The sequence below is a fragment of the Mustela nigripes genome, chromosome 16 (genome assembly GCF_022355385.1).
Source record: "Mustela nigripes isolate SB6536 chromosome 16, MUSNIG.SB6536, whole genome shotgun sequence".
Taxonomy (NCBI): Eukaryota; Metazoa; Chordata; class Mammalia; order Carnivora; family Mustelidae; genus Mustela; species Mustela nigripes.
Window position 1 is genome coordinate 57,385,698 of NC_081572.1, and position 13,950 is coordinate 57,399,647.

Sequence of the window (13,950 nt, forward strand, 5' to 3'; positions counted from 1 at the left end):
CAGGTGGCCAATCAGATTGTAATACACACAGGAAACTCCACAATGATGCTAGGTGACCAACTGAGTTACAATTTACCCTAGTAGACATTTGAACCAGCCTATTACACCTTGATTGGGATTGGTGCCCAAAAGATTCTTTGCCTACTTGTGATCTCTGTCTGTCCGATAAATAAATAAAATCTTAAAAAAAAAAAATGCCCGTCTTGGCTGCCTGGGTGGCTTAGTTGGTTAGGTGACTGCCTTTGGCTCAGGTCATGATCTCGGAGTCCTGGGATTGACTCCTGCATTGGGCTCCCAGCTTCATGGGGAGTCTGCTTCTCTCTCAAGCTCTTTCACTCTCTCTCTTTCAAATAAATAAATAAAGTCTTTAAAAAATGCACTTCTTCCACTTTACCTTATTTTTACTTTTAAAAAATATTTTATTTATTTATTTGTCAGAGAGAGAAAGAGTGCACACAAGCAGGGAGAAGGCACAGAGGCAGAAGGGGAAGCAGACTCCCCACTGCACAGGGAACCCAATGTGGGACTTGATCCCAGGACCCTGGGATCATGACCTGAAGCAGAGGCAGTTGCTTAACCGACTGAACCACCCAGGAGCTCTACCTTATTTTATTTTATTTTTAAGATTTTATTTATTTATTTGACAGACAGAGATCACAAGTAGGCAGAGAGGCAGGCAGAGAGAGAGGAAGGGAAGCAGGCTCCCTGCTGAGCAGAGAGCCAGATGCAGGACTCAATTCCAGGACCCTGAGATCATGACCCGAACCAAGGCAGAGGCTTTAACCCACTGAGTTACCCAGGCTCCCTGCCTTATTTTATTTTTAAACAAATTTTATATATATTTTTTAAGATTTTATTTATTTATTTGACAGAAATCACAAGTAGACAGAGAGGCAGGCAGAGAGAGAGAGAGAAAGGGAAGCAGGCTTCCCGCTGAGCGGAGAACCCAATGTGGGGCTCGATCCCAGGACCCTGGGATCATGACCAGAGCTGAAGGCAGAGGCTTTAACCCACTGAGCCACCCAGGCACCCCAACAAATTTTATATTTTAAGTGGAAGTATAGTTGACATATAATACTGTATTAGTTTCAAGTGAACAGCGCTGTGAACCGACTATTATTACATGCATTATGAAAGGCCCACCATTATAATGTAGTTGCCATGTGTCACACATTTATTACAATATCATTGACCATATTCCCTATGTTCCACTTTTCATCCCTGTGGCTTATAACTGAAAATTTGTATCTTTTAATCCCCTTCGTCTTCTTCACCTATCTCCCCAACACTTTACCTTTTTAGATTTTTTAAAAAAGACTTTTATTTATTTATTTGAGAGAGAGCACGAGTTGGGGGAGGGGCAGAGGGAGAAGCTCACTCCTCAGCAGGGAGCCTGATGTGGGGCTCCATCCCACTCGAACCCACTTGATCCCACTCCATCCTAGGACTCTGGGATCATGACCTAAGCCAAAAGCAGATGCCCAACTGACTGAGCCACCCAGGCCGCCTCACTTTACCCCTTTAATCTCCCGTCTTCCCCTCCTAGAACACTGACTTCCTTTTTTTTTTTTTTTAAGATTTTATTTATATATTTGACAGAGAGAGATCACAAGTAGGCAGAGAGGCAGGCAGAGAGAGAGAGAGAGAGAGGAGGAAGCAGGCTCCCCGCTGAGCAGAGAGCCCGATGCGGGACTCGATCCCAGGACCCTGAGATCATGACCTGAGCCGAAGGCAGCGGCTTAACCCACTGAGCCACCCAGGCACCCCCACACTGACTTCCTTGCGTTTCTTTTCACCATAGGGCCTTAGTGCTTGTGGTCCCCCCCCCCATCCTTTCTCTTTGATCTCCATTATCTGAATCCTTCATCTCTTCCAATTCGTTAACATCACCTTTACAGTAAGGTCTTCTGCATACAAAGGCACACACTAACCGCTGCATTCCCTATTTCTTTTCCAATAGTACTTACTAGTCATTTCCAATAGTACTTATTAGTAATGTCTACACTTCCTTTTTAAAAATTTTATTTATTTTTAAATAGATTTTATCTATTTGACAGCGATCACAAGTAGGCAGAGAGGCAGAGAGAGAGAAGCAGGCTCTCTGCTGGGCTGGATCCCAGGACCTGGGGATCATGACCTGAGCTGAAGGCAGATACTTTAACCCACTGAGCCACCTAGAAGCCCCTTCTTCTTCTTCTTCTTCTTTTTAACTGTCAGTCTCCGTATTCTATGATGTAAGCTCCATGAGGACAGGGATTTTTTTTTTTTTTTTTTTAATGTGTGTTCACTGCTGTATCTCCAGAGCCTGGAACAGTGCCTGGCACAGAGTCGCTGCCTACTAAAGCATGGAACGATTGGCTGGTCGACTGAATTAGAAAGAGCAAGAGGCTGTCATTAGCTGATCTACATTTAGCAACACGCTCTGTTCTAGGTCCCATCCTACAAAGAAAATAGAATAAACAGGGGAGCGCTTCTTGGTACTCAGGGTCTGGTGGGGAAATAGATGATCCCAGCAAGGAGTCAAGGCCAGAACGCAAGCAGGAATGACGTGCTCGGGTCGCATGAAGGAGTCACATCTCTCTGCTTGGCAAGATCGGGGAGATGGGAAGATGCTCAGGAGCGACCAACCAGGCCGGCTGTGTTCAGGCTCCCGAGCGTCCCCGGCTCCTCCCCGTGCCAGGGATGCCAGACAGGAAGTCATCTCGGAAGGAAGCGGAGGTGCGGGAGTAGGGGGCTGCCGCGGTAGCTGCGCACACCGCTCCGCACACCGCAGCGCACCGGGGGCCCGAAGACGCCGGTGGGAGGAGCCGGAGGCGCAGCCGCGGCCGCGCCCACCGATGACGTCACGAGCGGCCTTCCCGTGAGCCCCGGCGCCGCGGCTGTTCGCGGGCTCTCTCAGGGCGTCGCCTCGGGCGCATCATGGAGGCTGACCCGGCTCCGGCTCCTGACTCCGTGAGTGCGCTTGTCCAATCCTCGTCCCCGTTTTTCATTATGGTCCCGTTCCCTCCCCCTTGCTTCTCGGCCTCACTGCCTTCGCTGGCCGCGCCTGGGCGAGGGGGTGGCCCGCGAGGCTGTTCGTCCTTCCACCGTCGCGAGTCTGGCGAACGCATTTGTTGGTGTCTGCGGCGCCCGCTGCGAGGCTTAGACGCGTCTCCGCCCCCTCTCCGGGCTTCCTGCGGGTGGGAAGCTGCGGGCGGGCTAATGGCGAACCGTGGGGCCCCTGACGCAGCTGGAGGGACGGGGATAACGGTAAACAAGGACAGCGTCTGAGACCCAAAGTGCGTGTGCGGCTTAGCCAGGCAGAAAAGCGCTGAAAGAGGTTTCTAGGCGGAGGGAAAACACGTTCAAAGGCAGGAGAGAGAACAGGTGTCTGCAAAATCCAAGTTCGGTTGCGGGGTGGGGATGGAAGGGTGGCGGCTGACGGTCTTCGTGCATCTCGCTCCACAGCGACTGGAACCTGAGCATAGCGGGGAGTTCCTGAGGGCTTTTAAGCAGAACAGCGATGGGATGAGATTTGAGATTTCGTTTCCTTGGGGCAGCAGTGTAGAAAGTACCGGTTAGAAGGCTGTGGTTGGAAAGCAGTGAGAGGGGATGGGGACCTCGACCACGGCAGCAGTGCTGAGGTAACAGAAGTGAAGACGGTTAAAAAATTATATTAAGAAGGTAGAATCTAAAGGACTTAGGTATGGAAAGGAAGGCATTAAAGGAGGACTTCGAGCTTCAGGGTAGAATTACTGGGTTGAGGATGTTATTTGCTGATTAGTAAGCGTCGGAAGGAGCGGGTTTGCTTTGTTTTTGTTTTGTTTTTAAAGGTCAGTGTTGGGATGTGTGGTGCCTGTAGGTTGGCCAGGCGGAGAATCTGGTAGGCAGATGGATATAACCAGAGAGAGAGAGAGAGATCGATCGATCTCAACTAAAGGAACTCCTGTGGATGGCCAGTAGGGATATCCCGTGGCAGACATCACCGAAGGGAAAGTGTATAGTGTTCTCAGACTTCAGTTTTTATCAGTGTGATCTGGGAAGCTTATATAAAATACAGACTCCTGGGGCGTCTGGGTGGCTGAGTGGGTTAAGTATCTGCCTTTGGCTTGAGTCATGATCTTGGGGTCCTGGGATCAAGCCCCACATCTGGCTCCCTGTTCAGTGGGGAACCTGCTTCTCGTTCTCTCGCTCCCCCTCCCCCGCTTGTGCTCTCTCTCTCAAATAAATAAATGGAAAATCTTTTTTAAAAAATTAAATAAAATACAGACCCCTGGAGCTCCTAGGTGGCCCACTCAGTTAAACATCGATCGCACTCTTGGGGCACCTGGGTGGCTTAGTGGGTTAAAGCCTCTGCTTTCGGCTCAGGTCATGATCCCAGGATCATGGGATCGAGCCCCACATCAGGCTCTCTACTCTGCGGAGAGCCTGCTTCCTCCTCTCTCTCCCTGCCTGCCTCTCTTGCCTACTTTGACATCTGTCTGTCAAATAAATAAATAAAATCTTAAAAAAAAAACAACAAAAAACAACATCACACTCTTGGTTTCAGTTCGGGTCATGATCTCAGGGTCCTGGGATCGAACCCCGAGTTGGGCTCTGTGCTCAGCTGGGAGTCTGCTTGAGATTCTCCCCTGTTCCTCTGCCCCTTCCCCTGCTTGCACGCATGCTCTCTGTCTAAATAAATAAATCTTTAAAATACAGACTCCTGGGTCCCCCACTCCTGCCAGGATTCTGACACAGTAGATGAGATCCATGAATTCTGAGGCAGTGGTACCACACTGTAAAACAGTAGTATGCCATGTGCCAAGGGGTAGATAGGCCCTCAGGAGCTAGAGAGAAGACAGAAAATCAGAGTCTGGGTGAGGCTATCATTATGTCACTGAGGCAGTGCTGAATGATGACGTGGTCCAATTTTGGGGGGGAAGATTTTCTCTTTAAGCAGTCTCCACACCCAACATGAGTCTTAAACTCACAACCCTGAGACCAAGAGTCATGTGCTGTATGGACTGACCCAGCCAGGTGCTCTGACCTAGTCCAGTTTTGATAACTGTGACCGTGGGTGACCATTTGGCTAGGTGGAGTGAAGGTGAAGTTTAGTGATAGAGCTATTCACAAGGACACTGAGGTACAGAGAACCTGAAGACAAGTCTGTTAAGATGCTAAAGATGGAGGGGCGCCTGGGTGGCTCAGTGGTTTAAGCCTCTGTCCTGGGCTCAGGTCATGATCTCAGAGTCCTGGATCGAGCCCCTGCATCGGGCTCTCTGCTCAGTGAGGAGTCTGCTTCCCCCTCTCTCTGCCTGCCTCTCTGCCTACTTGTGGTGTCTCTCTCTCTGTCAAATAAATAAATAAAATCTTTTTTTTTTTAAGATTTTTAAAAAAGATTTTATTTATTTATTTGACAGAGAGAGATCACAAGTAGACAGAGAGGCAGGCAGAGAGAGAGAGGGAAGCAGGCTCCCTGCCGAGCAGAGAGCCCGATGCAGGACTTGATCGGAGGACCCTGAGATCATGACCTGAGCCGAAGGCACGGCTTAACCCACTGAGCCACCCAGTTGCCCCAAATAAATAAAATCTTTAAAAAAAAGAAAAAGATGCTAAAGATTGAGCAAATGTGGAGGACTGAGCAGAAGGCTAATAGAAGGGCATTGGGGGGACAGGGAGTGAGCTGTAATGGTTTAGCGTTATCACTGGGGATCACGAAGGATGAAGGACTTACCCCTCAGTACTATTGAAAGGTGTCAGAATTTTGTTATCTCTTTTAAAGATGTATTTATTTGAGAGAGAGGGAGAGAGCATACCTGTCATCACGGAGGTGGGGTGGGGGGAGGGAAGGAGAGTCTGAAGCCTATTTGGGGCTGGGGGGACTCAATCTCAGAACCTTGAGATCAGGACCTGAGCCAAAATCAAGAGCTTAACCAACTGAGCCACCCCAGTGCCCCTGTCAGAATTTTAAAATAAATCAGTCTAGCGTTGGAAGTAGGCCAAACTGGTCGCCTTCTCTAGAGCTAGCTGTTTCGCGAGGCGCCTATGTGTCCAGAATGTGTGACCAGTATATAAGTATGGCTCATGTCCTCCTTAGGAAGTCTGCGTCTCAGCTAAAGACAGAACAAAACACATCAGTGGGATTGCATCTTACGTTGATTTAGCTCATGGGAACTCAGATGTGTGTACAGGACTATGGAAAGGAATGATTAGAGACTGTTCTCCACCTGTGTCATTTCACATACTGTGTATAATTCGGCATATTTATGCTTACGTGTACACATTGCTGTGTAGTATTGTGTCATATGTACGAGCAACTTAAAGGATGTTTCAACTTACGTGGGGTGCTCTAGAAGCGCACCCCACGTAAGATGGGACAGGACAGTGCTGGATGTGATGGTCGTTGGCTGTCTATGGAAGTGCGTGCAGGGTGCTGTGGGAGCTCCAGGAAAGGAGCAGCTTAGCGCCCGGGACAGAGAGGGAATTGCGGGGCAGTATGTATTCCAGTTGGGCATGTTGAGTACTGGTACGGGTCTGCTAGAGGAAGGTGTAGGAGCACCCGTACTGCTCCCGCGGTGTACTTTGTTATCACGGGTTACTTACTGTTTTTTGTTTTTGTTTTTTTAAGATTTTATTTATCGATTTGACAGAGACAGTGAGAGAGGGAATACAAGCAGGGGGAGAGGGAGAAGCAGGCTCCCCGCGGAGCAGGGAGGCCGACATAGGGCTCAATCCAAGGACCCTGGGATCATGACCTGAGCCGAAAGCAGCTGCTCAATGACTGAGCCACCCAGGCGCCCCTCACGGGATACTTATGACAGAAAGAGGGAAGACCACAGTGGTCTAAAGAATGACCGGGCTAAGTCTTCTAAGGTTTCTTCCAAGTTTTAAACTCCAGTACTGTTTATTTATCTGTCCTCCGGATTTCTTTTTCTATTACTTTATTCCCGGAATTTCACTGGCGGGCAGGGTGGTTAGGAAGATGTTTTAACTGGATTCCCTTTCCTCAGGAGCAAGGCTGGCTGGAGGCTGCCCGGACCTTCATCCAGGAGACCCTGTGTCCGGCTGGCAGTGAGCCCGATGCGCAGTTGACTCAGTTGGTAATTGACTGTGTGAAGACCACCTGGTTGTCCCAGGGAAAGAACCAGGGCTTTCCCCTGCCCCTCAGCTACAGGTATGGCGATGAGGGGTTCGGGAGGGGGTTAACTTTGGGACTAAAGAAGGACCTAGAGTTAACCAGGGGAAAACGAGAAGCACGAGGGGCCAGGTTCTAAGGGGAGGAAGGCAATTTTTTTTTTTTTGGAGGAAGGCAGTGTTGATAAAGTACTGTAAGAAAAGGATCGTATGGCCAAATAAGTTTGAGACACATTGGATATGATATTACAAGCTTTTCTAGGAAAGTCACAGGCTCATTAACATATCAAGGCTCCAAAATGCCTGTGAAAAGGAACCTGACCTCATAGAAGTAACCACTGTTTCCGATGTGGGGTGTATTTTTTTTTAATTTTAATTTTTATTTATTATTATTATCTTTTCTTAGGGAGGGGGAGAGAGGGCAGAGGGGCAGAGGGAGACGGGGAGAGAACCTGAGCAGTCTCTGTGCCTTGCAGGAGCTTTGGGGCTTGATCTCTGAGATCATGACCTGAGCCAAAATCAAGAGTCTGTGCTTCAGACACCTGGGTGACTCAGTCAGTTAAGCGTCTGCCTTTGGCCCAGGGTCCTGGAATCCAGTCCTGCCGCAGGGAGCCTGCTTCTCGAACCTCTGCCTGCTGCTCCCCCACTTGTGTGCGTTTTCTCTCTCTCTCTCTCTCCCCGACAAATAAATAAACAAAATCTTAAAAAAAAAAAAAAAAAAAAGTCATTGCTTAACCGACTGAGCCACCCAAGCACCCTTAAGTTGTTATTTTAATTCTAGTTAGTTAAAACCTAGTGTTTTGGCTTAACTTTTTTTTTTTTTTTCTTAAAGATTTTATTTATTTATTTGACAGACAGAGATCACAAGTAGGCAGAGAAGCAGGCTCCCTGTGGAGCAGAGAGCCCAATGCAGGACTCGATCCCAGGACCCTGAGATCATGACCTGAGCTGAAGGCAGAGGCTTAACCCACTGAGCCACCCAGGCGCGCCTTGGCTTAACATTTTAACTTTATTTAGTTATTTATTTTTCCTTTCCATTTATTTATTTACATTGTAGTTAGTTAACTCACTGTGCAATGTTGGTTTCAGGAGCAGAATTCAGTGATTCATCACTTTCATACAACACCCAGTGCTCATCATAGCAAGTGTCTTCCTTAATCCCCATCACCCGTCTAGCCCATCCTCCACTCTTCCCCCTCCATCCCACCTCAGTTTGTTCTCTATTTTTTTTTTTTAAAGTTTTTTTTAATTTATTTGACAGAGATCACAAGTAGTCAGAGAGGCAGGCAGAGAAAGAGGGGGAAGCAGGCTCCCTGCTGAGCAGAGAGCCTGATGCGGGAATGATTATGACCTGAGCCAAAACCAGAGGCTTAACCCACTGAGCCACCCAGGCGCCCCTGTTCTCTATTGCTAAGAGTCTCTTATGGTTTATTTGGCTCTCTCTGTTTTCTTCCTTCCATTACATTCATCTATTTCCTTTCTTAAATTCCACATATGAGTGAGATCATATGGTACTTGTCTTCCTCTGACTTATTTCACTTAGCCTAATACACTATAGCTTTATCCACGTCATTGCAAATGGCAAGATTTGATTCTTCTTGACGGATGAGTAGTATTCCTGTGTGTGTGTCTGTGTGTGTGTGTGTATGTATGACCACCTCCACATACACACACACACACACCACATATATATATACCACCTCTTCTTTATCCATTCATGTGTCAGTGGGCATCTGTTCTCTCTCTGCAGTTTGGCTGATGTTGATAATACTGCTGTAAACATTGGGGTGCAGGTGCCCCTTTGAATCTCTATTTTTGCACCCTTATGGTAAACACCTACCTAGCAGTGCCCTTGCTGAGTCATGGAGTAGTTTCCTCGAGATTGAAATGGATTAGCCCCTTTTCTTTGTATTTTTATTGTACGTGCGCCCACCCCTGAGCCGAGTCCTGTAGAGTCTGGCTCACCTCCTGACTTTGTGGAAGTAGAGACTTCCCTACTGTCGGGAGCTCTAGTTCGTTCATTCCACCTGCCGCTTGGCATTCTGGGAGTCTGTGTGTCACCATTGATCCTCTGAAAAGTAAAAAGGCACAAGTTTATTTAGCTTTGTTGAATTAGGCATTTCCCAACCCTACGTGAGCTTGGGATGCTTTTCCCCAGACTTAAACTGCGTGTGGCTGTGCAGCATTCACTCGGCCCCGCAGTCCTTCTCCGTCAGTAGAGGCAAAGGATCTTTGCTGAAAAGAGAGCTTCATTGTACTCTGTACTATCCAAAACGTCATTTTCAGAATTCTGGGTACTTTGCTCATCCGTGGACGCTGTTATACAACAATGGTGACTCAAAGTGCTGCTGCACCAGACTCAGCCAACTCACTGCTGCCTTCACTGCGAACGTGAAAGCCCTCTAAATTGAGCAGTGCATGCGCTGACCCCGTGCGCAGTCCAGACTCAGTGCTCAGCTTGTAAAAACCTTACCATTTGCTGTATTTGCCTCAATTCATTTTTACTAGAAGTAAAACATTTCAGATTTAGTGGTGTCTCCTCTGTGGTCTGTCCTGATGTGGTTGGTGGTTCCCTCCCCTTCTCCGGCAGCACCCGGTGTCCTGAAGTGAGGTGCGGGCTCATTGGGTCCGCATGTGCCATTGTAACTGCAGACGTGCCAGAGGACACGCGGGGCTGTTATGCATCTGTGTCCTGAATCATTCCCAGATCTGCTATTTATCTTGTTACAAAAGTGGGTTTTGTGTTTATTTGATGGATAGTAAATGATATTTCAATCCCAAAGTAATTTCTCCATACACACTTACCTGGGGACCTTTCTCTTTTTGTCCTGTGTAGCTTTTCTCATTGTACTTCACTGGCTGCAGGTTTTCCTCCGTTTCCCTCAGTGGTTGTCCACATCCCTATCAGGATTAAATATGTTGTTTATGTAGACACAGTGAAATCTTGTTAAAAAACCGTCCTGCCACATGGGACAGAGAGCTACCTATAGATTAGTTGTAGTTGAGAAGGTTGTGATTGCCGTGAAGCCTCATGCAGTGGGGTTTGTCTCCCATGGGTGCCTGAGTATGTGCTTAGTGGCCTCTGTGATCACAGTCTAATCCGAGAAAGAAAGGTCCAGATCTCTCAAGATTTTGGCATTACTAGAACGGTGGGAAAATGGTAAGTCAGAAACTGTTAGAAAAGGTTCCTGAAAGGAATCTTTTTAAATAAGCTTCTCGTTCTTCAAGATAAATGTAAACTAGATGGCACGATGTGTTGAAGTGAGTAGTGCTTAATGTAGGGTGGGCGAGGCTAGAATAGGAGTTATTTGATGGGTCCAAAGATTTTATTCATCCATGTTTCCCTTCCTCGTGGAGTGCCTGCTGTGTGCCGGGTAGTGTGCTGCATGTTGAAAGTTGGAGATCAGTGACAAATGCAAGGATTCCAAGTTCTCAGCTTCAGTTTCCTGACCTAGACCCCTGAAGAATCTGGGACAAGTGACCCATGTCCTTATTTTCTGTCCTGAAGGTGCCTAGGAGAAAGAAAGCGCTCTTTCCAGCGGCTTTGTCCTGGGCCTTTAGAGAAGTAGAGAAACACAGGGAAAGAACATGGACTTTTGAGTGAGACCCCCCCCCGGCTTTGCCACCCACACCACCATGTACCTGACCTCTGGACGTTTCCTCATTGGTGATGTTCACAGGGGTTTTGGGTGAAGCTTCAGTGCGTTACTGAGCGTGAACAGACCAAGTATAAGGTGTGCGTAGCCGGGACTCAACACATGCTAGTCTCCGTCTTTGCCTTTTATATCATCCAAAGCCCCTGGGGAAAGCATGAAGCAGATGTGGACGGGGAGTGGGCCACCCGGGACGGCGCTCCCAGCTGTTAGTGCTCTCACGGGGGCGATGTTCACGGGCATAGTGAGCAGGGTAAGTTGTGACAGTTCGTACCTTTATCCTTACCCTTCTGCTCTGAAGACATGAGAAGGCAAGTGTGTGCGGAGTAAAAGAATCGTAGATGTGAATCTATTGCAGCTTTGGAAAATTCGCAGTTACCACATTCTCCGTGTCGCACCTCGCCACTGGCAGGGAGAGCCCTGCTGGGAGGCTTCCCTGGGGAATGGCTGATCTCAAGCATCTTTGGAGATTTGGGTGCTCTTGATTCGGACTCCCACCTCAGGCTGCTTCCCACCCCCCCGCCCCCTGGTCTTGAGTTCTGTGATATCCCAGACTAGGAAGAAAGCCTAGCTGGGGCCACTGAGGTCAAGCCGTTGGCACATGCTCTAGCGGCCCATCGGGATTCTCTGTGGAGCTGAGAGCCGAGATGCTATCAGGGATGCTGAGTATGGTCAAGTGTTCTCCCCACGCTCATTCCCCCAGCCTCCTGCTACACGCTTTGGTTTCTCTGGGTCCTCTCTGTGGCACCATCTTGTTCAGAGTCTCCTCAGCATTTTCTTCCTCCCTTCCATAGGTACTCCCAGTTCTTGGACCCAGATTAGGCTCTTAGCCCCAAAGTTCTTGCCCATCAGTCCAACTCCCCTCTTAGTCTGTGATTTCCATTGATCTTTCCTTGGGCTTTGGGGGAACTCGTTGGGGTTGGGGGTAGTGTCCTAGGCTTGGATGCAGCTTTGTAGGACCTCTGCTCCCTTCCCTCTGCAGCTTTGTCTCAGTACAGGACCTCAAGACCCACCAGAACCTCCCGTGCTGCAGCCACCTGTCCTGGAGCAGTAGTACGTACCAGGCTTGGGCCCAAGGGGCTGGACCAAATGGAACTCCTCTGCCCCGGGAGCGGCTGTTACTCTTAGGGACACTCACAGACCTCTCGGGGGACTTGGAACAAGAGTACAGGAAAGGAGATGTCTATGTGAAAGATAACACTGGTATCCTGACCTGCGAGGTGAGTAGAAGGGCAGAGGTCAGATGTCTCCGAGCCTCACAAGGAGGGTCTCTAGGGAGTGAGGCAGTTCGGTCTCTAAGGGAAGAAAGGTGGAGGAGAGTGGGTGGGATGCTAGGGCCAGGGGTAACCCTTGCTCTTGGTCTTTTCTAGCTCATAGATCTGGACCTGTCTTGGTTGGGCCGTCTCTTCCTATTCCCCAATTGGAGTTACCTCCCTCCTGCCAGGTGGAATGCATCCGGGGAAGGACACTTGGAGCTCTTGAGTGCCCCGGTGCCAGTGTGCCCCTCAACCACCAGTCCTGGGCCCCCCACCCCTCTCCCTGTTCTCTACCCAGAGACTGCTTCCCGCTTGCTCAGACACAGGTAATCCTCCCCCGTCTCAGGGAGGACGGAGCGCGGTAAAACTGGCAGATGGGAGGGAAAGGTCCAGAGAGTAGTGGGGAGGATGGGGTGTTCCCACCAGAGTCAAGGGAATGGTGGGGCCTCTTCAAGTGTTGAGTGCAAGTCTTCAAAGGAAGTTTGCCTTATCTGAGGTCAGGAAGAGTGTGAAGGACGTCTTTGGGATAACAGCTTTGGGCTAGGGATATTTTAAATTACCGCTGGCTTATTTACAGCAGAAAGGAAAGCATTTGTGGGGGAAAAGGAAATAAAAATGCCTTTTCCCTCTTGTGTTTCTTCCCTCTGTAGGGGCAAGCTGAGAGGCGTGCAGCCGAACCTGGCTGGGAAGCTGGTTCGATTGAGCGCTCTGGTGAGGAGTCAGAAGAAAGCTCACTTTGTCCTGTCTCTTGGGGACGGCTCCCTGGCTGGCAGCCACGTGTCCATTGTTGTGCAGGTGAGAACGGGGTCAGTGCTGGGTCGTGGAGGTGTGGAGGAGCTGTCAGGACTCTTAGCAGGAGAGATGAATGTCAGAGCAGGGCCACATTGGAAAGGAGGCCAGCTCGGGGGCGGGATCCCTGTTGCCTGGGACAGCGCTGTTGCTGGGGGAGTCACTCCCCCACGCAGGAAAGAGGGAACGCATTTTCCTGTCATGCCCTTCATCTGAGTAGACGACTTGCGTATTGTCGGTGATGAGCAAAACCTGTTGGAATCACTTGTTTTTCCTCTGCATTAGCAGGATGACCGAGAAAATTATTCAGTTCAGCACCATCAAGCCCTTTTTTTTCTCTTTTGGCTGTGTGCACTTTTTAAAAAACTTGGTACTTTGATATTCACTCTTCCTACATCAACTGGTACGATTTTAGAATCATTAATTTTTACGCTGTTGTCTAATGACTTTCATCATTATCTGTATAACGTTTCAGAAGTATTCAAAACAAGGGAGAAGAAGGCTCTCATATGCGTATCAAAAAGGGATCTCTGACATTTATTAGCTCTGGGAGAATTCTTGTGTCTGTCTGCATCATAAGCTTGAGTGACAGTGATGAGTGGGTAAAGGAACTGGAAACGCTAAAACTGAAAATGCTTAGGAGCCACCCCAGTTTCTGGTCTCATTTCTGCTCCCAGCCTAGAGAGGAGCTTCTGCATTTTCTTTGCATCAGACCCTTCCATGTCTCCTTGAGCCCAGTGAAATGCTGCTCAGGGTGGAGTTGGCTCAGGGGAGAAGTGATCTTGCTATGTTCGTAGGCTGCTGCAGACATACTGGAGACATACTGTCACCCTAGATGAGCCCAGGGGATGTCTTCTGTGATGGAGGAGCTGAGATCATCATCTCTTGGAAATGAAGGACCGGACCCTGGTTCAGGGTAACTGCCATGCCAGGCAGCAGGGGATGAGAGGCTGCTGAGCAGTTACCAGGGCCCCGCCGGAGAGGGCTTGGCGTGGGGTGACATGGGTCTGACCTCCTCAGGTAGGGCTCGGACCCTGGTTCAGGGTAACTGCCATGCCAGGCAGCAGGGGATGAGAGGCTGCTGAGCAGTTACCAGGGCCCCGCCGGAGAGGGCTTGGCGTGGGGTGACATGGGTCTGACCTCCTCAGGTAGGGCTC

The 13,950-nt window shown here is 49.1% G+C and overlaps 1 protein-coding gene across 3 annotated transcripts in view; it reads left to right on the forward strand.

Moving 5' to 3' along the window:
- Positions 1-2,708: 2,708 nt before the first annotated feature.
- CTC1 (CST telomere replication complex component 1) overlaps positions 2,709-13,950 on the forward strand; it is a 21,060-nt gene continuing 9,818 nt past the window's right edge. The window contains exons 1-5 of one of the 3 annotated variants that reach the window (XM_059380854.1): positions 2,709-2,952; positions 6,972-7,135; positions 11,731-11,968; positions 12,119-12,330; positions 12,655-12,799. In XM_059380854.1, coding sequence (XP_059236837.1) covers positions 2,920-2,952; positions 6,972-7,135; positions 11,731-11,968; positions 12,119-12,330; positions 12,655-12,799 — 792 coding nt within the window. In that variant the 5' untranslated portion in view covers positions 2,709-2,919. Of the gene's footprint in view, positions 2,953-3,020; positions 3,250-6,971; positions 7,136-11,730; positions 11,969-12,118; positions 12,331-12,654; positions 12,800-13,950 lie in introns of those variants that run through there. The other 2 variants (XM_059380855.1, XM_059380853.1) reach the window with 2 other exon arrangements.